Consider the following 26,013-nt stretch of genomic DNA (forward strand, 5'->3'; position numbering starts at 1 on the left):
GCGCCCCATGGCACTGACTCTGGTGGGGCTGCGGTGCTCCGAGTCACCAGCACAGAACCGCGATGCGGCTCCCCAGTGTCCTCCTGGGTCCCCAGTGACGGGACCCGCAAGACTGCTGGGGTGTCAGAGGCCGAGGCTGCAGTCTGCCCAGACAATGCCAGACTGCGGTGCCCAGCATCCGCTGACAGCTCCAGTGGGGACCGCGTCCCCCATTTATAGTGTGGCCGGGGTTTACGTGCCCGCTTTGTGACATCGTGGGGCAGTCAGGGCCCCCCTTGGCGACACTCAGCAAGGGATGAGGAAGAGCAAGAGAAGGAGGGTACTTGCCCCAAGCTGCCAACAGGACTATTTCATAGCATGAACATCACGTTCGATATAAATTATAAAGTCTGCTGTGTAGTTCGACTCTCCCTTAATGGCGGTGGTCCAGAGAACTCCTTGCCGCGGTCTCGGAGCCCTGAGCCCTTCCCTTCCTCCCGAAGCCGCAGCGCTCGCAGTGTCCCCCATTGGCTGTCCCCTGCTGGGAGTGCACGGCTTCCTGCTGATGGAATGGGCTGGGTGTAGTCCTTGGGTATTTTATATTGATATCGGGATTGACACTGCTTCTTTAGCATTATTAATGTTAATTCTTTAGTTTTATCCTAGTAAATCTATTTCTATTGCAACCCTCCTGTTTCCTTGTTTTTCCCCAATTCCCCTTCCCGGGTGGGGAGGGGTCATCGGGTGAGAGAGTAGTTGTCTAAAGGACAAGAAATTGTGGTGGGTTTCTCAAACCATAACAAGAAGGGAGGGAGAAGGAGAAGGGCCCCACCCCTTCAGGGCATGGTTTGGGTGGGAAGGGACCTCTAAAGGCCACCCAGTGCCACCCCCTGCCCTGGGCAGGGACACCTCCCACCAGCCCAGCTTGCTCCAAGCCCCGGCCAACCTGGCCTTGAACCCCTCCAGGGATGGGGCAGCCACAGCTTCTCTGGGCAACCTGGGCCAGGGGCTCACCACCCTCACAGCCAAGAATTTCTGCCCGAGATCTCAGCAAAATCTCCCCTCTTGCAGTGGAAACCCCTTCCCCCGCATCCCATGGCTCCTCTCCCTCATCCAGAGTCCCTCCCCAGCTTTCCTGGAGCCCCTTGAGGGACTGGAAGGGGCTCCAAGGTCTCCGTGGAGCCTTCTCTTCTCCAGGCTGAACGCCCCAACTCTCTCAGCCTGTCCTCACAGCAGAGGGCCTCCAGCCCTCCCAGCATCTCCGGGGCCTCCTCTGGACCATATATATATATACACATGGACACCTTCCGCTCCTCCTGTGTCCCCACCGGTGCCTGCCACCCTGCCTGGCCAGGGGCCGGGTCTGCTGCAGCCCCCCGAGACACCACTCCAGTGTCCGGCAGCCCTGCTGAGGGTCCCAGGGGAGCGGGGCAGCCCCCACCCCGTCCCCTCCGGGTGCTGGCTGGGGCCAGGATGGTGCCCAGGAGGGACGGAGGGGTCTGGCCCTCGATGCCTTTGGTGACAGAGTGCGGGGCTCGTGGAGCCCACCCAGGGCAGGGCAGGTCAGTGCTGGGGTCCATCATAGCACCCATGGCGGGTGTGGGGCAGCACTTGGGTGCCGCGGGTGGCTGGCAGGGTCCCGCAGCAGCTGCAGGGCTCTCGCCGGGTTGGAGTGGGGGAATTTGAAGGGGAAGCTGCCGTTGGAGCCGCACAAGGGGAAGCCGCCACGTTCAGGGGCGGGTGCAGGTTGTTGCGCGGGTAGGGGACGGTGGGTGAGGGGTGCAGCCCTGCTGTGTGAGCGAACCGCACTTGGGTGCAGGCAGATGCTCAGCCAAACCCAAGTTAATGCTCTTGCATGAGGCCGTCAGCGAGAGCTCAGCACCAAAACCAAAAACCAGCCCTGTTTCGGCTGGAGATCGGGCTGGTAAGTGGCTGAAACAGCCTGAACGCAGCAGAAAACCCGACTACGACTCAACCCCTCGATGCTCTAAACACCCGCAGCCGTCGGGGTCTGTGGAGCTCCACCCACGGCCGCTCCGCTCCCAGGTGCTGGGGCTTCACTGTGGCCCCCAGCTGCTGCTGCGCCTCCATCCTGCCCAGGGGATGGAAGGGCTCCCCGGGGAGGTTCCAATCACAGGCCCCCGCTGCCCCTTGCCAACGGGCCTGCAGCACCTTCAGCATCTCATAGCACCGCCTGGCCATCTCCTGGGTGGACTCGAAAGAGCAGAGGAGCCCCACGACCAGCTCCCCTTGGTCCGAGGCCATGGCTGGGGGGCGGTGGGGTGGGGTGGGGCGCTCTGGGGTGAAGGCTTCATGTACACAGGGTTCTGCACCCTGTCCCTGCTCAATGCCTCCGCACTCGCCCTGCAGAGGAGGAGAGAGAAGAGACCCCTCTGCGCCCTGGACCCCAGCAGGGCCCACGGGCAGCACCTGACGGGGGGATCACTTCTCCTCCGCATCCTTAAGCCAGGAGCAGGGCCCGATCCTCAGCATCCCCAGCTGCGCCGGGGTCCCTGTCCCAGCCGTCTCCCTCTGGGTCCTTCTCCTGGCCATCTCCCTCTGTCCAGGGGGACCTGCAGCCACTTCAACTGGGACAGGGGTCAGGCGCCAACACACCCATCGGGGTGTATCAGCCACCACCTCCCCCCGAGTTTTGTGGGTGCCAGCCTGTCGCACTGGGGTTGGGCACTGAGGGGGTAACACCCCCAGCTGCGGGAAGGGTGGATGAACCACAGCACCAGGGATAGAGAAAATACTGACTTTTTTATTGGTTGACAAGAGGGGCACCCCAGGGGATTCCCGGCCCCACACTTCCCACCCATTAGGGGAAATTGCTGAAGCAGACACGGCGCGGCCGGCAGCAGCGTCTCCAGCAGTCCTTCAGGCGGTGCCAGAGCTGGGTGCAGCAGTGACACAGGCACCGTCCTAGCGGGCACAGCCCTGGGGACGCCTGGTCACACTCCCTGTCCACGACCTCGTCGCGCTGCTGCCTCTCCTCCTCCAAGGTCTTGACAGTGTCCAAGAGCTCCAAGTAGAGCAACTTGTCGTCCGTGGCCTTGGCTGGGGGGCTGCTGGGCGGTAGAACCACATTCACGGGGCTCTGCGCCCTGTCTCTCCTCCCTTCCGCATCCATGGGGGTGCTCCTGCCTGAGCCTGGGGGGCTGCTGGTGCTTGGCCCCATGGAGTTGTTCTCGCCCGGCCCCGTCTTGCTGTTTCTCTTCACTTCTGCCAGGCTCCCCCTGCCGAGCTCCACAGGGCTGCTCCTTTCCTTCTCCTTCACACTTCTCTCTGGTCCTGTGTCCTCCTTGTCCATGTCCCCATCCTCAGCCTTATCCGTGTTTGCATCCACCCACGGCCACTCCACTCCCAGGTGCTGGGGCTTCACTGTGGCCCCCAGCTGCTCCTGCGCCTCCATCCTGCCCAGGGGATGGAAGGGCTCCCCGGGGAGGTTCTGGTCACAGGCTCCCGCTGCCCCTTGCCAACGGGCCTGCAGCACCTTCAGCATCTCACAGCACTGCCTGGCCATCTCCTGGGTGCACTCGAAACAGCGGAGGAGCTCCATGACCAGCTCCCCTTGGTCCGTGGCCATGGCTGGGGGGCTGTAGGGTGAAGGCTGCGTGTGCACAGGGCTCTGCGCCCTGTCCCTGCTTTCCCTGGGGACCGGCTCTTGCTTGGTCCTTGTCGGCAGTTCCTGTGGGGGCTCCTGGCAGAGGGCTGGCCCTGGCTCCTCCACCCTCCCGTTGACAGCCCTGGGGGTACAGCGGGGTCTTGAGCGGTTGAGCGCTGCGAGCTCCGCCATCGCACCAGGCCAGGGCTCTGGGAAGGAGTAGAGGGAGCTGAAGGAAGAGGAGCCTCCGTCTGTCATGGAGTCCGTGGTGGCCAGCGGGGCCCGTGGGGAGAGGGGCTTCCTGTTCAAGGCCTCCGAACTCACCCTGCAGAGGAGGAGAAAGAGACCGCGCTGCACCCCAGACCCCAGCGGGACCCGCGGGCAGCACCCGCCTTGGCTGGCGGTCAGGGCTGCCCAGCGCAGGCAGGGGCAGGGCACGGGGTGAGGGTCTGGGGCAGCATCGGGGGTCTCCCCCACACTCACCGCTTCTCCTGCTTGGGCCGGGATTTCTCCACTCTTCCATCCACTGCCCGAGAAGCTGCAGCGGGAGGAGACAGATTGAGCGGCCGGCAGCCCCCGGCACAGCCCCGGCTCAGGGCTGCCGTGGGGTGTCGGCCGTTTGCAGGGTGCTCCATGCTGGGGCCACTCACCGCTCTGCTTCTCTGGCCGGGCTCCTGTCTTGCCTGTCTGACGCTTCTTCTTGTTCTTCTTCCACCACTTCTGCAAGGTCCCCAGGAGCTGGGTGAGACAGGAGCACTTCCCAGTCCCACACCACAGGCCCCCACAGCACCCCACACCACCCCATGCCATCCCTCGCCACCCCACGCCGCAGCACAGTGTGGTGCAGCACAGTGTGGTGCAACAGTCACCTACCTGAAGCCGCTTGCTCTGCAGCACGGATGAGAATATGCTGAGCCCTGTCACGATCAGGATGAGAGGGCCCAGGGGAGACACGGCGTCAGAGCGCCCCATGGCACAGACTCCGGTGTGGCTGCGGTGCTCCGAGTCACCAGCACAGAACCGCGATGCGGCTCCCCAGTGTCCTCCTGGGTCCCCAGTGACGGGACCCGCAAGACTGCTGGGGTGTCAGAGGCCGAGGCTGCAGTCTGCCCAGACAATGCCAGACTGCGGTGCCCAGCATCCGCTGACGGCTCCAGTGGGGACCGCGTCCCCCATTTATAGTGTGGCAGGGGGGCACATCCCCCTTTGTGACATCGTGGGGCAGTCAGAGCCCCGCTTTGTGACATCACAGGGCAGTCAGGGCCCCCCTTGGTGACACGCAGCAAGGGATGAGGAAGAGCAAGAGAAGGAGGGCACTTGCCCCAAGCTGCCAACAGGACTATTTCATAGCATGAACATCACATTTAATATAAATTATAAAGTCTGCTGTGTAGTTCGACTCTCCCTTGATGGCGGTGGTCCAGAGAACTCCTTGCCGCGGTCTCGGAGCCCTGAGCCCTTCCCTTCCTCCCGAAGCCACAGCGCTCGCAGTGTCCCCCATTGGCTGTCCCCTGCTGGGAGTGCACGGCTTCCTGCTGATGGAATGGGCTGGGTGTAGTCCTTGGGTATTTTATATTGATATCGGGATCGACACTGCTTCTTTAGCATTATTAAGGTTAATTCTTTAGTTTTATCCTATTAAATCGATTTCTATTGCAACCCTCCTGTTTCCTTGTTTTTCCCCAATTCCCCTTCCCGGGTGGGGAGGGGTCATCGGGTGAGAGAGTAGTTGTCTAAAGGACAAGAAATTGTGGTGGGTTTCTCAAACCATAACAAGAAGGGAGGGAGAAGGAGAAGGGGAAAAGGAGAAGGAGAAGGGCCCCACCCCTTCAGGGCATGGTTTCGGTGGGAAGGGACCTCTAAAGCCCACCCAGTGCCACCCCCTGCCCTGGACAGGGACACCTCCCACCAGCCCAGCTTGCTCCAAGCCCCGGCCAACCTGGCCTTGAACCCCTCCAGGGATGGGGCAGCCACAGCTTCTCTCGGCAACCTGGGCCAGGGGCTCACCGCCCTCACAGCCAAGAATTTCTGCCTCAGATCTCAGCTCAGTCTCCCCTCTTGCAGTGGATACCCCTTCCCCCTCGTCCCATGGCTCCCCTCCCTCATCCAGAGTCCCTCCCCAGCTTTCCTGGAGCCCCCTGAGGGGCTGGAACGGGCTCCAAGGTCTCCCCGCAATCTTCTCCAGGCTGAACTTTTATAGATATTATTTAGTATTCCTGCTGAAAAATGAGAACCCCTGTCTGATCCTCTGGTTTCATTTCAGTCAGTATCTGGGAATGATTTCCCACAAAAGTGCTTTGACCATTCCTGGGGGATCAGCTTTCCTGGTAGGAAAAGCTTCTACTCCTCCTGAGGGTTGATCCATGATTACCAGCGGGTGCTTAACGCCTTCCACAGGAGGCACGTCAGCATAACCCATCTGCAGCCTTTGGAATGGGAAGTATGACCACAGTTGCCCTCCAGCCTCCTGCTTGGGTTTTGCACCGGAAAACTTCCAACCTGTGGGCCAAGAACTCACAATCCCCTTTACTGCCATATGTCTTCCGGGGACTGTCCACCTTTTCTCAATCTGGTTAAAAATTGTCACCCGTGTTGAGGAATGGCTATATGAGAACGGACACGGCGCCATGCAGGATTGTCAGAAGTAAGCTATGCCTGCCTGCATGGAGAATTCCGAGTCACGCTGATAAGAAAGATGCTGAAGGCCGTGCTGACCTTCCTTAAGTCAGATAAACAACTTTGAGAAAGTAGACTGTGAGAGAACAGGAACAAACCTGGACCCAAGAAACTGCATGTAGGAGGAGTATGAATAATGTAATCTTTAGCGCACAGCCAATAGTTGTAAGACAAATAGGCATATCTAAGTATAAGAGTATAAAAGTCTGATGAAGCTGCAATAAAGCTGAAGCTTGCTTTATCACTCATATTGAGTCGACTGCCTGTTTCCCTCGCTCGTCGCACACGCGTCCATGTGTTTTATCACAAAACCGCCTAGCCAAAGCCATTGAGTATTTTCTTGGTAAGACGGGGCTTCCCCCAGTAGTCCAAATTCCAGTTTCATCTTTTGTGGAGGAGGGAGGGATCCCGAGTGCAGGGCCCAATTCCATTTTTACAGAGCAAGGCAGCGTTACATCTGTCCCTGTCGTCTGACCAATGGAAGACACGTCTCAGACAGACATCAGGTAGGTGAGCCCAGCGATTCTGCTCAGCTTCGCTGTCGTCTTCCATTGAGAAGACAGTTTTTCACTTCTCCTCTGGGTGTTGAGCCAAACCTAGAGGAAGACTCTCTCCAGCAGGCTCCTGAAAAGACCAAAGTCCCCCCTCCAGAAGCCCATGGTGGCAGTTCTGCTGGCACCCTTCCTTGCTTCCCTAAGAATCAAAAACTCTGTCATTTCATGGTCACTGTGCCCAAGACGGCCTCCAACATCACATCCCCCACAAGTCCTTCTCTGTTCACAAACAGCAGGTCCAGCAGGGCTCCTTCCCTAGTGCGTTCCCCCACCAGCTGTGTCAGGAATTTATCCCCACACACCCCAGAAACCTCCAAGACTCTTCCCTCTCAGCTGTATGGTGTTCCCAGCTGATATCTGGTAGGTTGAAGTCTCCCACCAGGGCAAGGGCCAGCAATCATGAGATTTCTCCCACCTGCTTACAGAATATTTCACCTGCCTCTCTGTCCTGGTTGGGCAGTCTATAACAGACCATCATATCAGCCTTGTTGGCCCTCCCCCTCATTCTTACCCAGAAACACTCAACCCCAGTGTTTACCATCATTAAGGTCTCGATGTTCACAACACTCCCCAACATACAGGGCCACCCCACCTCCTCTCCTTCCTTGCCTGTCCCTTCTGAAGGGTTTGTAGCCATCTAATGCAGCACTCCAGTCGTGCGAGTCAGCCCACCACGTTTCCGTGACAGCGACTACGTCATAGCTGTCCTGCTGCACAATGGCTTCCAGCTCCTCCTCTTTCTTGCCCATGCTGCAGGCATTGGTGTGGAAGCACTTCAGCTGGCCTACTGGTCCTGACACCTTTTTGCTGGAAGAAGGCTTCACTCCTACCTGACCATTCCCAGGCGCAGCTGTAGCTTCTAACCCATCAACGACCCTTGTGTCTCTGCTGCCGGATTCATCCCTTTCCCCCTTCAAATCTACTTGAAAGCCCCTTTGATGAGCCCTGCCAACTCCTGTGCAAGGATCCTTTTCCCCTTTTGAGGCAGGTGTATCCCATCTGTCTCCAACAGGCCTGCTGTCCTGTCAAACCATGCTGTGATCAAAAACCCCAAAGTCCTGCCGCTGACACCAGGCTCGCAGCCAGGTATTGATCTGCGGGCTCTTCCTGTTGCTTTCCTCATCCTTCCCTGGGCCTGCAACGACAGAGGAGAACACGACTTGCGCTCCTGAGCCCTTTCCTAGTCATCCCAAGGCCCAGAAGTCTCTCTTGATCTCCCTTGGGATGCTCGGTAACAGATCATCTCTGCCTGTCTGAAAAATTAGGAGCAGTTAATAATCGGAGGCGGGGGAACACCGCCGCGTCCTGTGAGGGAACCCCCGAGCGCCGCCATCAGCCGCCGCTGTGGGCCGGGCCGGTGCCGGGGCCGGGGCCTGCGGCGGGGCTGCGCCCGGCTGTGGGGCGGCTGAGGGCCCGGCGCCGTGGCCTGTGCTCCAGAGCCCTCAGCAGCTCCCTTGCCCTTCTCTGGACACACAGAATGGTGGGAGAAATAAGTTCCGGTCCGAATGAAATAGGCTCAGGCAGAATCCTCTGGGAGGCACATTTTCATTCACGCTCTTGCAAGAGCGGGTGACCTAGCAAGTAGGCACACTTTCCGTTCTTGAAACACCACACCTTTTTATTTCCTAATCCCGGCCCAATTTTTCCCTCCCCTCTTTCCTGTTGGTTGGGTACTCCAGGGTTTACAGTCTGTGCGAGGCGCCTAAAATTCTTCCCGCATGTCCTGCCGCTGTTTGCTTCTCTTTATGCTACACCTAAAGGGATTATCTGACTGGTTGATTTCTTTCCTTTTTGGTAAAAAAATTGCTCCATGTCATTAGCCCTGGTTAAATGTATGACTACCCTTCCAGACGCTAATCCAGTAGGAATCACTTTGTCCTTTTGTCTGTGTGATAAGAGATGTTCTACAAGCCTTTGCTGGAGCCTCTTTGTCTCAGTCATTCCCTTATCGTGTCACCTCTGATGGAAACGGCTTTTCTCCTTCGGGTCAGGCATGACAGCTTTTGAGAATTTTGAATATCCTTGGGATGCTCAAACCAGCATGTTCCTAGTGTTATGTCTCCTGAATACGTTGCAGGTCTTGTTTAGGGCTAAACGACTATTTAAGACTACCGCCCAGAGATCTGCTCCGAGGCTGGCTAGGTGAGGAGAAATAACTGGCCTCCAGACGATCCAATGTGAACCAACAGAAGCCGTTTATTAAGCACAGATCATCACCTTTTATACCCTGTGTTGTCGCCGTACACGCGACTCGCTTATTTCTGATTAGCTAGTTACGCTGTCCACGCGCTGTCCATGCAGTTCGTTCACACAGCAGATTGGTTACAAGAATTCGCATAGTAAATTGCTTAGTCATTAGCACAACATGTTTTCTGCCTTCTCAGTTCCCGTTTTTGCCATGTACTGATTCCATCTTCTACCACCTGTTTTGCTCTTGCTCTAATCTCTCATAGTAGGGAGGCTGGCTCACATGACCATTTTCTCTCAGACACATTCCTACAATCCCCCCTTTTTCTTCTTGAGCCAGCCAGACCTTATGCATGGCATTTTCTATCATGTCAGTCACTTTGCGGAGAACACACGAGGCTACCATAACCAATAGTAATATAACCAACAATAGCATGAGCCCTTGCTTTAGTAAATCTGATAACCATCCCGTTATACCCCATGAGCTTAACCAATCATTGAAACCTTTTTGACCACTTTTAATTTGGACATGTTATCCTTCAGATCCCGCAACTGCTTATGAATGGATGATGAGTGGTTGGAAAGGTTCATGCAACACATACCTTCAAAATCTTCACATCCATGACCCTGAGCTAACAGCAAAAAATCAATAGCCGCTCGATTTTGCAACGTAGCATGCTGAATGCTATCAACATCAGTGAGCAAGCTAGATATGATTTCAGTTGTAAGGTTTATCTGTTTACTTGCCCAACACCCTATCTTATTCAACATATTCAATGCCATGGCTGTTCCCAGCGAAGGAAGAATACTTAGCCCTATTCTTTGTCCGAGATTCGGGAACGTTATATGGTCGTCACAGGATGGAGTGAAGGTACGAACTGTTCTCTTGGCTCTGTGTTTACTGTGTGCTCTGCTCACTGTGTCTTTGGCCGTACGCAGGCCTCTGCTCGTAGATCTGCCCCATCTCCCCCTTTTTTGTTTAACACCAGACCATTTATTAACAAGGTGGCCATGACTCGTGCTTCTACTCGTTGTGACGCTCTTAGCAGGTTATATATCATACTAAACACAATTAAAAACAGAATCAAGAAGAACCCTGCTAAGGCAATAAATACCCAGATTCCTAAATTTAGCCCAGAAAGCCAATTTCTTTGGATTTACCCACGAGAAATCCTTTTGTAATATTTCAAATACATTGCGGTTCATTAAGTCTTGAATGTTTAGTATTTGAGCTTTTAGCTGGTCATGTAAAGGACGAATATTTTCTTGCAACGACATGTCAAAAGCACCTTGAAGATGGTGTTTAACCATTTCTCAGCCATGTAGCAACGTATTCCAGGGGAGAGATGTAACACAAAGTCTTCGAGAGTTGTACTCCCAATCACAATACAGAGAAAGACGTGTTTTTAATGCGTTTTGCCGATTCCCTATCCATATTACTGCTGTTTTATACCTTACTAGCATTAACTTTACACAATAAGATTGATTACATTCTTGTATACTTGCATTTTGAGCTGAAGCAAAGAGACGGATGAGAAGTACAAATCATTACAGAATTGTCTTGCTCGCAACTTCTATTTGTTGCAGTATTATCTGTGGTTAGCATGCACCCCGATTTAGGGTGCTTATAATACACCTTTGGTTGTTCAGGCCATTCAACACTTCTTACAAAATGTCGCTCTACTGCTGTGGATGACAAAGAAGACATGTTTAGAAAACTTAAAACATGAGTTGCTTTATACACTCACTCTTGAGGTGTCATACCTACGGGATTCCCCCTTTTTTGTTTAGCAAGCATGGTTTTTAAAGTATGATGCATACGCTCCACAATTGCTTGCCCAGTCGGGGAATGAGGAATACTGGTGACATGTTTAATACCTCATATCTGTAAAAAAAAAAAGACCTGTACTTTAGCGGACACATAAGCTGGTTCATTATCAGTTTTTATAGTTTTCGGTACTCCCACGACTGCGATGCATTGCAACCAACGTCGAATAACATCACAAGCCTTCTCTCCTGTATGAGCAGTAGCTACAACAAAGTGAGAAAACAAATCAACTGAAACATGTCCAAATTCCATAATGCGCGTAACATCGGATTGCCAAAGTTCATCAGGCGTAAGCCCTCGTGGGTTAACCCCCGCAAAGGATGGCAGAGGAGCCAGCTGCTGACAACCGGCACACGTTCACACAGTATCACGTGCTTGTTGTTGTGTCAAAAGAAAATTGCTTCCTCAATGCCTTCGCATTTTGATGAAAAAAAATCATGCGACATTTTAGCTTGCTGCATAATGTTGGGAGTTGTTACCAACAGTGTGATAATCCGCAACTGTGTTTCCCTCAGTTAACGGGCCAAGTAAACAGCTATGAGAGCGTATCTGGACAATAAAATAAGGAAACAGTCTTTTTCATAAAAGCAACAGTAATTGCAGTAAGAGACTAAATAACCATTGGTTCTCTACTTGTTTTAGAAATGCTCCTTCAAGTCTTTGAACAATACCAGTAACACATTGAGATTCTGCCTACATTTAGCAGTTCCTGTTGAAATAAGTCCAAAGCCTTTACTGTGTCCCTGAACCATCTGCAAACACCGAACAGGTGCCATCAAGAGGCTTTGGTGCTAGCAGGATGCGCGGCTGTAAAGGAATTTGTGAAAGTGACTGTAATAGTCTGTGCCAGGGGAAAGAATAATTTATTTGCCCAATATAATGTACTAAGGAGGTTAAGACTTTGTGCTAACCAAGGGTCAAGGTCATCCTTTTTGGTGGGGACATGTATGTGGCTTGGATCCATTCCAGAAAGCTGCTGACAGCACAAACGACCCTGGAAAAACAATCGCGGTAACATTTCAATCATCGTAGTTACTGGTTTTGAAAAGGTATGTGGCAAAAATACCCACTCTAGTGCAGTCAGGCTCTTTGCGAGTGCATCATCCCACTGTCCTATCAGGGCATAAAGTTGAAATTCTTGTAGGAAGGTGTTCAATGCGTCTTGCAGCAGTAGTAGACTATATCTTATCTTGCAACATGCTGTAATGCCTTCGGAGCTGTTGGGGTTAATGAACATAGAACTTATGGGGGGGGGGGCGGGGGCAGACACAGTGCTTCAGGGCATCCCCTGTATCTTCAAAGTGCGCTCATGTCTCTCTCCCCCTCGCTCATGTCTCTCTCCCCGTCTCTGACCCGAGACAGCCCCCTTATATCCTGCACTGGACTGAGTGGAGAAGTACAGGCTAGAGTCACTGCACGCGTGGCCAGTGCACGCAGCAAGTCCCACCAGACTCTCCTGCACTGGACTGAGTAGAAAAGTACAGGCCAGAGTCGCTGCACGCGTGGCCAGCGTATGCAGCGAGTCTCACCAAACTCATGATCCAGCTTTGCTAACAGCGGCTGTCTGATACGTGACTACATTGTTGTAATCCCGTCTTAGCTTCTTCTGTGAAGGTCGGGTTCTCATGGATACACACATAGTTTTTAGAGCAACATATTCTACAACTCGTACGAGGGTACGATGCAAAGCGGCATTTACAACTGATCGTATAATGCTTATTACACACGGCAAACAGCATACTAAACATAACAGACAAATTCCTTCCACACAGGCAATGAGTATAATTTGCTTCAACCAACCCCACCCCCAAGTCCAGCCAGCAAAGAGATTTCACCCAGTGGTCTCCACAAGTTGCTGGTTCGGTCGGTGCAGTTCCTGCAACTGGGCATGGATGGATTTGGAGTGGTCACTTAGATTCATACAATGCAGTCCTTTAAAATCTTGACAACCATGTCTGTGAGCTGAAAGCAAAAAATCAGTAGCAGTTCTGTTTTGCAACATCGCATATCGAATACTATCTACATCCAGCAACAACTCAGAAATAGCGGTACTAGTAGCATTGTTAAACTTATCCTTGGCAGCAAGAGAGTCCTTGTTATCACGAATCCTTGGCAGCAAAAGAGTCCTCGTTAGCAGGAGCGCATGCGGACTCCCTGTTCTTGCTGGTACTGTGCTTTGATCTTCTTCCACAACAGGCCAAGATTCTCAAGCAGCTAGATGAGGTGTCTGTGAGTCCATCACAGGCTTATGTCATCCAAACGTTTTTCTTGCCAGCACCCGAGACTGAATAACGATTGGTGTGATATATGTGTTTTCCAGCACCCAGGTGCGAGTCCCTTGAGTGTATTTACAATCCTCCTCGCCGATCTGCCGTTGCTTTCCCATATTCCACCCCCTTGCTCAGGAGACCGCTTCTGCTGGGTTCATTTTAGTCTCGCAGGGCATAACACAGAGCAATCTACTAAGGCATGCAATAACATACATGTTGGGGGATGCGGCGGGCCCGTAGACCCTTTGACAGAAGAGATAGAGATTGCAGTGTAGCCGTAAGAAGGCCGCGAGTTGCGTCATATAAGGGCAAAGTAACAAAAAGGAGAAAGAAGAAGATCGCTTCAGAGAAGAAGGAGAGTTAGGCTGTGAGGAAGCCAGATTTTGAGCAATGCGAACAGGATTTCAATAACCAATCGTATTGTAGCTACGAGCGCGTGTGCTATGTAACCTAACCAATTGAAAGCGTAGAAAGAACACGTGAACGGAGTGTCAACAAAAGATTAGATATATAAGAAAGCCAAGTTTGTAATAAAGAGAGAGCTTAACTTAACTTTTCAAGGAGAGTCTTGTCGTTTGTCCGTCCCGACTGAAACGACAATTGGTGACCCCGACGTGATACTGAGGAAGAAGACGACTGGAAATAGTCGTGGGGACGGAGCCCAGTGAAGCTGAAGACAGCGGGCAGAGCTGTTGACGGATCCGGATCATATTTCAGAAGACACCTGTAGTAGGTGAGCCACTGGGGACATGGGAGAGAAGTTAACTAAGGAAGAGCAGACTGTACTCTCCACATGGACGCTGCTGTTAAAGCGGCAGGGCGTAATCCTCCCTGAAGTGACCTTGCGAAAAATGCTATTGTGGGGAAAGGAAGAGGGAGTAGAAGTAACGTCGGTTACGGCATTTAGTGTAACGCAATGGACAAACCTAGGGCAGACATTATTTGAGGAAGCTACGCTAATGCGTAGAAAGAACACATGAACAAAAGATTAGATATATAAGAAAGCCAAGTTTGTAATAAAGAGAGAGCTTAACTTAACTCTTCAAGGAGAGTCTTGTCGTTTGTCCGTCCTGACTGATTCACCCAAGAGTACTCAGGGAGCTGGCGAGAGAGCTCACCACGCCTCTCTCCATCATTTATCAACAATCCTGGTCAACAGGGCAGGTACCAGATGACTGGAGAGTGACTAATGTGACGCCCATCTACAAGAAGGGTCGGAAGGAGGATCCGGGGAACTACGGGCCTGTGAGCCTGACGTCGGTACCAGGGAAGATCATGGAGAGGATCATCTTGAGTGAGCTCTCACGGCAAGTGCAGGGCAGCCACGGAATCAGGGCCAGCCAGCATGGGTTTAGGAAAGGGAGGTCCTGCTTAACAACCTGATCTCTCTCTATGACCATGTGAGCCGCCTGCTGGATGCGGGGAAGGCTGTGGACGTTGTCTCTCTGGACTTTGGTAAGGCCTTTGACACCGTCCCCCACAGCATTGTCCTGGAGAAGCTGGCGAATCGTGGCATAGACAAGTGTACTTTTTGCTGGGTTAAAAACTGGCTGGATGGCCGTGCCCAGAGAGTTGTGATTAGTGGGGTGAAATCCTCTTGGCAGCCGGTCACCAGTGGTGTCCCTCAGGGCTCAGTTTTGGGGCCAGTTTTGTTTAATATCTTTATCAATGATCTGGATGAGCGGATTGTGTGCACCTTCAGTAAGTTCGCAGACGACACCAAACTAGGTGGGAGTGTTGATCTGCTTGAGGAAGGAAGGCTCTACAGAGGGCCCTGGACAGGCTGGCTGGCTGGCTGGATGGATACACTACTACTGGACTGCACCTTCAGTCCAGTCGTGCTCATGAACTAGCACGGCCACTCTCGAGTCTTTGGTCGCGTTCGGTGAGAAACTAAAAGGACAAGCTACTTCAAAAAGTGCAGTTTATTTAAGCAACAGATAGATAGGTTCTTAGGGCAGCCGGTGATAAATACACTGTCTGCAAAGCACGTGCAAATGAAAGTATTGTTACATCTACAAAACGCGGGACAAAGTTCTAACGATACAGCCTGGCTATACATGTAGAAAAGAGAGTCTCTAGAGAAATTTCTGAGTTTCCCGAGGAAGCCCTCGGTATAATCTAAGTCTTACCCAAAGGCGTCCCTATGGGGGGAAGAGAGGCTCAGCCCGTCGCCTGCTCCCAGAAGTCAGTGATGGAATTCTTTGCGATGGTGTCTTCCCTGGGTATCCCCCCTCTCTCGGGCTATTTTTCTACTATTTGTTATCTTCGAGGTGGAGTTTGAGTGACTTTAGTCATACATACTTTTACCATGAGTGGTGTAAATTTTTCTCGCTTCACAATTAAAGGTCTAGTTTACGAGAAGCTCAGGGCGCAGGCTCAAGAAGGAGCGGTCGCACCTTGGAGGCGGGTAGCCTTCGGGGTGGAGGTGTGTTTTGGTATTATAATGACATTCTAATGAGCAAAGTTCGCACAAAGGACAGCATTTCATCAAAATTTGGCAAAATGTTGGCTCCAAGTATGGAGCGGGCAGCTAATTGGCAGCTTATCTGTTTCCTGGTATCATCCCATTCCCGTATCCGCTATACATCCTAAGGTAAAGCCGCGGAATAATTGCATCCCGTCCCGTACCTCATGTAGCTTATCAGGGAACCACAGGTGTTGTATTCTTCATGCCAGCTGCAGCTGTTTTCTCCCTCAGAAGCCTCTTGATTTTCTACTTTTCCTTCCTGTGTGAACAATGCTGTACTTTTGTGGTTTTAGCCAATGTAGTATTTATTCCACAGGGGGGCAGCGAGGTCTGTCCCTGTCCCCGTCCCCCACCCTCTGCCCTCGGCAGGACAAGGTGAACCAGGTCCTCACCTCCTACCTGTGGGTCCGTCAGGCCTGGCTGGACGCCCACCTCGCCTGGGACAAGGACGCTTACGGCGGCATCGACAGCATCCGCATCCCCAGCAGCTACGTCTGGCGGCCGCACATCATCATCCTCTACAACGAGTGGGTGCTGCTCGCCCTCCCCCACCCCCCGGCTGCTCCCGGAGCTGGGGGGGCTGAGGCTGGGGCTGGGGGTGTTGCCAACGGGGAGCAGGGGGGTCCTGGTGTGGGGGATGTGGGGAGACGGTCACCTCGACTGGGTGAGAAGGCGGCGGCAGGAGGTGCTGGCATCAGCCTGGTGTGCCACCCACCTGGCAGCTGGGATGTGCCACCACGGGGGTGACCAGGGGCAGCGAGCCCCCTCTTCCTGGGGGTGACGTGGGGAGGGGACACGGGGTTGGGGACCAGTGCTCGGCCCCGGCCCCGCAGACCCTTGCCCCACGTGGGGCTCGGGGCCATCCTGGCCCCACAGCGATCCCTCCCCTAGCACCGACGACGGCTTTGGCGGCTCGGTGGAGACCAACGTGGTGCTGCGCTCCGACGGGCACATCACGTGGGACTCACCCGCCATCACCAAGAGCTCCTGCAAGGTGGATGTCTCCTACTTCCCCTTTGACGGGCAGTGGTGCCGCCTCACCTTCGGCTCCTGGACCTACAACGGGAACCAGATCGACCTCCGCAACCGGCTGGACACCGGGGACCTGACGGACTTCGTGGAGAACGTGGAGTGGGAGGCGCTGGGCATGCCGGCTGTAATAAATAGAATCATGTTTGTTAATCAAATCAGGCTTTCTTAAAGGCTGGTGAAAACTTACACTGTTTCGACTCTTCACATACTTAAATCGCAGGCATCCAGCGTGCTATCTGGTGCACTTTGATACCTCAAGGCCTAAATCACAGGCATCTGGTGTGTTTTAACACTTCAAAGGGAAGAGCTAAATTGTGAGATAAGCTGAAAAGAGTCTCCCCAAGGACACTGATAAAGATGAGGAGCCTTCAGCCCCACCACCATCAGGAGGCGGGACAAGACCGACCCCCTAGCAACACGTCGCTCAGACACAGAATATACCAGGATTGACACATATACGGGAACCAGAAGAGTATATAATCAACTACTTTCGGGAAGTGGCTGTGCGCCGTTGGCGGAGCAAAGACTCCCCGGCCGCCCAGCGCTGTTTTGCTTGCTGCCGCTTGCTTAATAAACTAATTTGATTAATTGGACTGGTTCCTGTCAATTATTGGGCCACAATCTATAACAAATTTGGTGCCGTAACTCGGATAGAGGCAATTTGGCTGTAAACCTCACAGGGGGGCGCCCCGCTGAGTAAGCGGCCCCTGTTGGGGGTTTTTACACCCAAAACCTCTACCGACGAACTCGAAATTCGGCAGCAAGCAAATAAAAGCCGGCAACCCTGTAAACTTTGTGCACGAAGACCCGAACGAAGACTCAGGAGTGAGTAAGTATAGGCCGGTGATCCGTTCAGTTGGGGTTGGGTATCCTGGAGTGTGCCTGTGTGAGACGTCCACTTGAGGACGAAGCAAGTGCGGACCCCTTAGTAGTGCGGTTCCCATCTCCCGCGAGGGACTGGGCCACGAACAGGGGGAAAAGATTGTGTGCGTGTGTGAAGGCACTCCGGAAGATGGGACAGAAGAAAAGCAAGCCTTCTGATCCCATGGGTGGGTCGGTGCCTAAGGTTAGGTTACCCCAGATACCGCCAGACAGTTTGTTAGGATTAATGATTAAATATTGGGATGATTACCCTTCTAGGCAGGGTAAGGATAAAGCAAAAATGATACGTTATTGTATGGAAGTTTGGGGTGGGAAACAAATTAGAAGTGACCACCTGTATTGGCCCGGTTTTGGGTCCTTTGAAGATTGGATATGCCAGGCTTTACATATTTATGTTAATTCTAAGGAACCCTTTAGCCTGGAGGAGAGTGAATATGCACACTTGTGGATAAGGTCAGAGACTAGAGTAAATCTATATCACTTGAGAGAGAAGAAACAGGGGGGTAGGAAAAAAACCAATTTGTAGCTAAATCATGGACGGACATTAGAAAGAAGCTGGAGAAAGTGGAGGATTGGCAGGATAGGGGTTTGGATGAATTGTTAAGGGAAGCCAGAAAGTGTATGTCCGCAGGGAGGAGGAAATACATAAGAAACAAGCCAGAATGTTGGTAGCTGCAGTCAGAGAAGGGCAAAGGACGTCAACCCCTGGAAAAGGGTTTGAAGCTCGCCAGATAAGACAGGAGACCCGAAAACCTTTAAGAGGGAGAGAATGGGGAACTGTGGTTTGTTTTTATTGTGGAGGAAAAGGGCATGTTAAAAAGGACTGCAGAAAGAGAATGATGGATGAGAAAATGTTCAAAGACTAGGGGTGTCAGGGGCTCTATTTGCTGGGAACCCGAGGAAAAAAAAAACAAAAAAAACAAAAAAAAAAAACACGAGAGCCCTTGATAAAACTAAAAGTGGGTCCCCAGCAACAAGAAATTGAGTTCCTAGTGGACTCGGGAGCAGAAAGATCTACCGTTCAAAAATTGCCCCAAGGATGTAAAATATCCTCGGCGACTACACAGGTTATTGGAGCAAAAGGAGAACCTTTTGGAATACCCGTAATAAAGGATGTGTTTTTTGAAACCCATTCTAAGGTAGGGGTGGGGTCCCTGCTACTCATGCCTGAAGCAGACTATAATTTATTGGGCCGAGATTTGATGATTGAATTAGGAATTGGCTTAGAAGTAAAAAATGAAACACTAAAAAAAATTAAACTGTGTCCCTTACAAGTAATAGATGAAGAGAAAATAAATCCTGAAGTCTGGTACACCCCGGAAACAGTAGGTAAGTTAGATATTGAACCCTTTTCAGTAACAATAAGGAACCCAGAAATACCAGTCAGAATAAAACAATACCCCCTTCCTAGAGAAGGGAGGCTAGGTTTGAAACCTGAGATCCAAAGATTACTTGAAAAGGGGTTGCTAGAACCCTGTATGTCTCCTTTTAATACTCCCATCCTGCCTGAAAAAAAAAAAAAAACAAAAAAAAAAAACAAAAAAAAAAAGCCGGATGGAAAATATAGGTTAGTACATGACTTATGAGAAATTAACCAGAGAACAATAGCTAGATTCCCGGTGGTGGCGAATCCACACACCCTCCTGAGTCAAATAGGGCCCGATAATCAATGGTATAGTGTAATAGATCTGAAGGATGCATTCTGGGCATGCCCTCTCAAAGAAGATTGCCGAGATTACTTTGCTTTTGAATGGGAAGACCCAGATAACCATCGGAAACAATTACGGCGGACGGTATTGCCCCAAGGGTTTACCGAATCTCCGAACTTGTTCGGACAAGCCTTAGAACAAATCCTGAAGGGGTATGAGTTAAGTGAAGGAGTCACACTGGTCCAATCTGTGGATGTCCAATCTTGCTCCTAGCTGGTGATAGCGAAGAAAAAGTGAGGCAGGAAAGTATTAAGTTACTAAATTTTTTGAGTTTACAAGGATTGAAGGTATCAAAATCAAAACTACAATTTGTTGAGAAAGAAGTACAATATCTGGGACACAGACTAAGCAAGGGAACTAAGAAATTAGACCCCGAAAGGGTGAATGGCATATTGTCATTACCGGCTCCTAGAACTAAAAGACAGGTTAGGCAATTATTAGGTCTCTTTGGCTATTGCAGGCAATGGATTGAGAACTATAGCAAAAAGGTGAAGTTCCTCTATACCAAATTAACTAAGGATGGATTATTGAAATGGTCGGAGGATGATGATAAACAATTAGAAACACTAAAAACTGATTTAGTAAATGCCCCAGTTTTGAGCCTGCCAGATGTAAAGAAACCATTTTATCTATTTATCAATGTTGATGAAGGGACCGCATTTGGGGTATTAGCACAAGAATGGGCAGGAAGAAAGAAACCTGTGGGATACTTATCTAAACTCCTGGACCCTGTAAGTAGGGGTTGGCCTACCTGCCTTCAAGTGGTAGTAGCCGCAGCCCTTTTGGTAGAGGAAGCCCATAAAATTACCTTTGGAGGAGAATTGAGGGTATTATCACCTCACAACATCAGGGGAATTTTGCAACAAAAAGCTGACAAATGGATAACAGATGCCCCGGCTCCTAAAATATAAAGGCATCCTAATTTCCTCTCCCAAACTGGAACTCGAGGTAACAAGCGTGCAGAATCCAGCACAGTTTTTGTATGGGGAGCCGAGTGACAAAATAAATCATGATTGTCTTTACAACATTGAGGAGCAAACAAAAATCAGACCAGATTTAGATGAGGAAGAACTTGGAGAAGGAGAAAAGCTATTTGTAGATGGATCATCCCAGGTAGTTGAAGGAAAGAGAAAATCAGCATTTGCAATCATTGATGGGAAAACATTTAGTGTAATAGAATCAGGACCTCTGAGTCCTAGTTGGTCTGCACAGGCTTGTGAACTACATGCTGTATTAAGAGCCTTGCAACTTTTAAAAGGTAAAATTGGAACCATATATACGGATTCAAAATATGCCTTTGGCGTAGTGCATACTTTTGGAAAAATTTGGGAAGAAAGGGGTTTAATAAATTCTCAAGGAAAAGGATTAATACACCAGGAATTAATAATCCAGGTCTTACAAGCATTACGAGGACCAGCGGGAATAGCCGTAGTACATTTAAAAGGACACCAAAAAGGATTAAGCCCATTAGTCAGAGGAAACAATCTTGCTGATCAAGAAGCAAAAAGAGCGGCATTAATGGTGATCCAGACTAAAAGAACTCGGGAGGACTGTATAACTTGTGGAAAGGAATCAGACGAATTCCCATGTTATGAGTGTTGGAAGGATTTTGGAATCGATGCAGTCCCTGAAGACTACCCCTGCTGCCGAGAAGATGATACCCCTCGTGGCTCAAAGCAACCGAGTTGACGAGCGAGGCAGAGGAGTACAAAGCTGTGGAGAACAGAACCCAAAGAGTGGGACTGTACAAAGACACTGGGAGGACTGCCTCAGTGTTAACCAAGGGAATCGCACGAAATGCCCCGGGAGGAGTGATAGCACTGAAAAGGACTGGGTAATTGGAGTGAGTGTTCAAACTAAACTTATTAGCCGGCCGGGTTTCCACCCTTCTCGCCACACTCTAATTTTAATTTTACTAAATCTTGTAGGTGTCTTATTGTTTGCACAGCAAGGGGGGTTGTGTGTTGCTCTGGATGAGGAATGCTGCGTATATGCAGATCACACTGGAGTAGTTAGAGACACCATGACAAAACTACGAGAAGGATTAGAAAAAAGAAAGAAAGAAAGAGAAGCACAGCAAAGTTGGTATGAATCCTGGTTCAATTATTCCCCATGGATGACTACGCTATTGTCTACCATTGCGGGACCTATGCTACTATTAATTTTGGGATTAACATTTGGCCCTTGTATATTGAACAGAGTAATTGAAATTGTAAAGGGCAGACTGGAAGCTGCCCATTTAATGCTTCTCAGGGCTAAATACGAGTCATTAGATCAGGAACCAGCAATAGAAGAAACATTAGCTTTAAGTCACGCTGAACTCCAAAGATTTGATGAACAAAATGGTAAATAAAAAAAAAAAAAAAAAAGGGGGGGGGGGATTGTAATAAATAGAATCATGTTTGTTAATCAAATCAGGCTTTCTTAAAGGCTGGTGAAAACTTACACTGTTTCGACTCTTCACATACTTAAATCCCAGGCATCCAGCGTGCTATCTGGTGCACTTTGACACCTCAAGGCCTAAATCACAGGCATCTGGTGTGTTTTAACACTTCAAAGGGAAGAGCTAAATTGTGAGATAAGCTGAAAAGAGTCTCCCCAAGGACACTGATAAAGATGAGGAGCCTTCAGCCCCACCACCATCAGGAGGCGGGACAAGACCGACCCCCTAGCAACACGTCGCTCAGACACAGAATATACCAGGATTGACACATATACGGGAACCAGAAGAGTATATAATCAACTACTTTCGGGAAGTGGCTGTGCGCCGTTGGCGGAGCAAAGACTCCCCGGCCGCCCAGCGCTGTTTTGCTTGCTGCCGCTTGCTTAATAAACTAATTTGATTAATCGGACTGGTTCCTGTCAATTATTGGGCCACAATCTATAACACCGGCCACGAGGAACGTCATCACCTATGGCTGCTGCTCTGAGCCCTACCCTGATGTCACCTACACGCTGCTCCTCCGCCGCCGCGCCTCCTTCTACATAGAATCATAGAATCGCTGAGGTTGGAAGGGACCTTTAAGATCATCAAGTCCAACCTTTAACCTACCCTGACAAAAGCCACTTCTAAACATGTCCCTAAGTGCCCCATCTACCCTTTTTTTTAAACACCTCCTGGGATGGTGAATCCACCACCTCCCTGGGCAGCCTATTCCAATGTTTAATAACCCTTTCAGTGAAAAAATGTTTCCTAATATCCAATCTAAACCTCCCCTGACATAACTTGAACCCGTTTCCTCTCACCCTATCACTTGTCACCAGGGAGAAGAGGTCAGCCCCCATCTCTCTCCAACCTCCTTTCAGGGAGTTGCAGAGAGCGAGAAGGTCTCCCCTCAGCCTCCTCTTCTCCAGGCTAAACAACCCCAGCTCCCTCAGTCGTTCTTCATAAGGTTTGTCCTCCAGACCCCTCACCAGCTTTGTAGCCCTTCTCTGGACACGCTCCAACACCTCAATGTCCCTCTTGTAGCGAGGGGCCCAAAACTGAACGCAGTACTCGAGGTGGGGCCTCACCAGTGCCGAGTACAGGGGGATGATCACTTCCCTAGTCCGGCTCACCACGCTATTCCTGATACAGGCTAGGATGCTGTTGGCCTTCTTGGCCACCTGGGCACACTGCTGGCTCCTATTCAACCGGCTGTCAACCAACACCCCCAGGTCCTTTTTTGACGGGCTGCTTTCGAGCCACTCTGCCCCAATCCTGTAGCGCTGCATGGGGTTGTTGTGACCCAAGTGCAGGACCCGGCACTTGGCCTTGTTGAACCTCATACCATTGGTCTCAGCCCATCGGTCCAGCCTGTCCACATCCCTCTGCAGAGCCAACCTCCCCTCAAGCAGATCAACACGCCCGCCCAGCTTAGTGTCATCTGCAAACTTACGGAGGGTGCATTCGATCCCCTCATCCAGATCATTGATAAAGATATTAAAGAGAACCGGCCCCAGCACCGAGCCCTGGGGGACACCACTTGTGACCGGACACCAACTGGATTTAACTCCATTTACCACCACTCTCTGGGCACGGCCATCCAGCCAGTTTTTTACCCAGCGAAGAGTACACCTGTCCAGGCCATGAGCAGCCAGTTTCTCCAGGAGAATGCTGTGGGAAACGGTGTCAAAAGCTTTGCAAAAATCCAAGTAGATAACATCCACAGCTTTTCCCTCATCCACTAAGTGGGTCACCTTATCGTAGAAGGATATTAGGTTTGATAGGCATGACCTGCCCTTCACAAACCCATGCTGACTGGGCCTGATCACCCTGTTCTCCTGCATGTGCCGTGTAATGGCACTGAGGAGGATCTGTTCCATGACCTTCCCAGGCACCGAGGTCAGACTGACTGGCCTGTAGTTCCCCGGATCCTCCTTCCGACCCTTCTTGTGGATGGGTGTCACATTTGCTAACCTCCAGTCAGCTGGGACCTCCCCGGTTGTCCAGGACTGCTCATAAATGATGCAAAGTGGCCTGGCAAGCACTTCCGCCAGCTCTTTCAATACCCTTGGGTGGATCCCATCCGGCCCCATAGATTTGTGCAGCTCCAGGTGCTGAAGCAGGTCCCTCACCGTTTCCCTTTGGATTACAGGGGCTTCATTCTGCTCCCCATCCCTGTCTTCTAGCTCAGGGGTCTGGGTACTCAGGGAACAACTGGTCCTACTGCTGAAGACTGAGGCAAAGACTGCATTAAGTACCTCAGCCTTTTCCTCATCCTTGGTCACTATGTTCACATCTTCAGCCTGCTCCTGCCCTGCATCATGGTCTCCTTCCTGGCACCCCTTGGCTTCTACCTGCCGGCCGACTCCGGGGAGAAGGTCTCACTGGGGGTGACAGTGCTGCTGGCCCTCACCGTCTTCCAGCTGCTGGTGGCGGAGAGCATGCAGCCCTCGGAGAGCGTCCCGCTCATTGGTGAGCCTTGATGGCACCCAGGACCCTCCCATGGGACCAGGGCGTCTGCACCGGGGTGGTGGGCACCCCCCCATGCCAGGGGGGGTTTTGATGGGGGGAGGTGGGCACAGGTCTCTCCCCACCCCGCTGCGGCATCACCACCCATTACCCACGCAGGGAAGTACTACATCGCCACCATGACCATGATCACGGCCTCCACCGCGCTGACCATCTTCATCATGAACGTCCACCACTGCGGCCCGGGGGCCCGGCCCGTGCCCCCCTGGGCCAGGTGGCTCATCCTCCACCACATGGCCTGGCTCTGCTGTGTCTACGAGGTGGGCGAGAGCTGCAAGAGCCCCCGGCGGGTGCCAGGCAGGCGGGCGGGCAGGGAGGACACTGGGGGGCCGGGGGAGAGCCCCATGGAGGGGGAGGTGGGTGCCGAGGCAGAGGGCTGTCCCCGGGACTGCTGCCAGTGCCACCACGATGGCCTGCTGAGGAACGTGGGCTACGTCGCCGGCTGCTGCCGGCATCACCAAGCCTCCCAGTGCCGGACCGGCGAGTGGAAGAAGGTGGCCAAGGTGATGGACCGCTTCTTCATGTGGGTCTTCTTCCTCATGGTCTTCCTCATGAGTGTGCTGGTCCTGGGCAATGCTGCCTGATGGCCCTGTGGACTCACTGCCCCCAGGGACAGTGGTGGCCACGGGTGCCCCATGAGGGTGGCTCGTCCTGAGCCCCCCTTGGCCCTTCATGGACCTGCAGGGTGGAAGCTCCACCAGCGCCAGGGAAGAGGAGCCTGAGAGCGGGAACCTGACTCGGCCGGGGCTGCCAAAGCTGCAGGGTTGAGGGGTCACGGCCCCCCGAGCAGTTGTCTGGGTTGTGACGTAGAGAAATATAGATATAGAATCACAGAACCACAGAATGGTTTGGGTGGGAAGGGACCTTAAAGATCATCTCATTCCACCCCCCTGCCCTGGGCAGGGACACCCACCAGCCCAGCTTGCTCCAAGCCCCGGCCAACCTGGCCTTGAACCCCTCCAGGGATGGGGCAGCCACAGCTTCTCTGGGCAACCTGGGCCAGGGGCTCACCACCCTCACAGCCAAGAATTTCTGCCTCAGACCTCAGCTCAATCTCTCCTCTTGCAGTGGAAACCCCTTCCCCCTCGTCCCATGGCTCCCCTCCCTCATCCAGAGTCCCTCCCCAGCTCTGAGGCTCTGAGGCTGGACAGGCAGGGGTGGCATGGCATGTGGGAGAACAGGGGCAGGTACCTAGAGAACTTCTCGCCTCCAATGCTCTGGGACTTCACCCCTGAACAATTACAGGACCCTGAGAGAGGAGTAGAATATCTGCAGGGGAAATACTGGGGCTCTTCTAGAGAGGCACAACTCACCGCACTGTGCTGGGCCCTGGCCACTATCTACCAGGCACTGCTCAGTGTTATGCAGCACCCTCAGGGGAAAGAGATGGAGACCAGACCGACAGCACCAGTATAGGTTAGGGGCGGACATGCTGGGAAGCAGCTCTGAGGAGAAGGACCTGGGGGTCCTAGTAGACAGCAAACTATCCATGAGCCAGCAGTGTGCCCTTGTCGCCAAGAAGGCCAATGGCATCCTGGGCTGCATATTGAAGACTGTGGCCAGTAGGTCGAGGGAGGTCATTCTCCCCCTCTACTCTGCACTGGGGAGGCCACAACTGGAGTATTGTGTCCAGTTTTGGGCTCCCCAGTTCAAGAGGGACAGGGAACTACCGGAGCGAGTCCAGCGAAGGGCAACCAAGATGATTATGGGACTGGAGCATCTCCCTTACGAGGAAAGGCTGAAAGAGCTGGGACTCTTTAGCCTGGAGAAGAGAAGGTTGAGGGGGGACCTGATTAATGTTTACAAGTACCTAAAGGGTGGGTTTAAGGAGGACGGAGCCAGGCTCTTTTCAATGGTTCCCAGTG

The 26,013-nt window shown here is 52.1% G+C and overlaps 1 protein-coding gene across 1 annotated transcript; it reads left to right on the forward strand.

Annotated features, from left to right (window-relative positions):
* The first annotated feature begins 7 nt into the window (after positions 1–7).
* Positions 8–24,732, forward strand: LOC128901117 (neuronal acetylcholine receptor subunit alpha-10-like). Its single transcript, XM_054182926.1, has 6 exons — positions 8–22; positions 15,947–16,098; positions 16,463–16,721; positions 22,084–22,179; positions 23,914–24,091; positions 24,248–24,732. Exons 1-6 carry the CDS (start codon positions 8–10, stop codon positions 24,730–24,732), a joined length of 1,185 nt encoding a protein of 394 aa, XP_054038901.1.
* Positions 24,733–26,013: the final 1,281 nt, after the last annotated feature.

The sequence above is a fragment of the Rissa tridactyla genome, chromosome 1, assembly GCF_028500815.1.
Source record: "Rissa tridactyla isolate bRisTri1 chromosome 1, bRisTri1.patW.cur.20221130, whole genome shotgun sequence".
NCBI lineage: Eukaryota > Metazoa > Chordata > Aves > Charadriiformes > Laridae > Rissa > Rissa tridactyla.

Bases quoted from the DNA above. Each gene is read 5' to 3' on its own strand.
- LOC128901117 (XM_054182926.1), top strand. The intron at 16,099-16,462 runs GTGGGTGCTGCT...TCCCTCCCCTAG, and splicing joins ATCATCATCCTCTACAACGA to CACCGACGACGGCTTTGGCG. The intron at 22,180-23,913 runs ATAGAATCATAG...CACTATGTTCAC, and splicing joins GCCGCCGCGCCTCCTTCTAC to ATCTTCAGCCTGCTCCTGCC.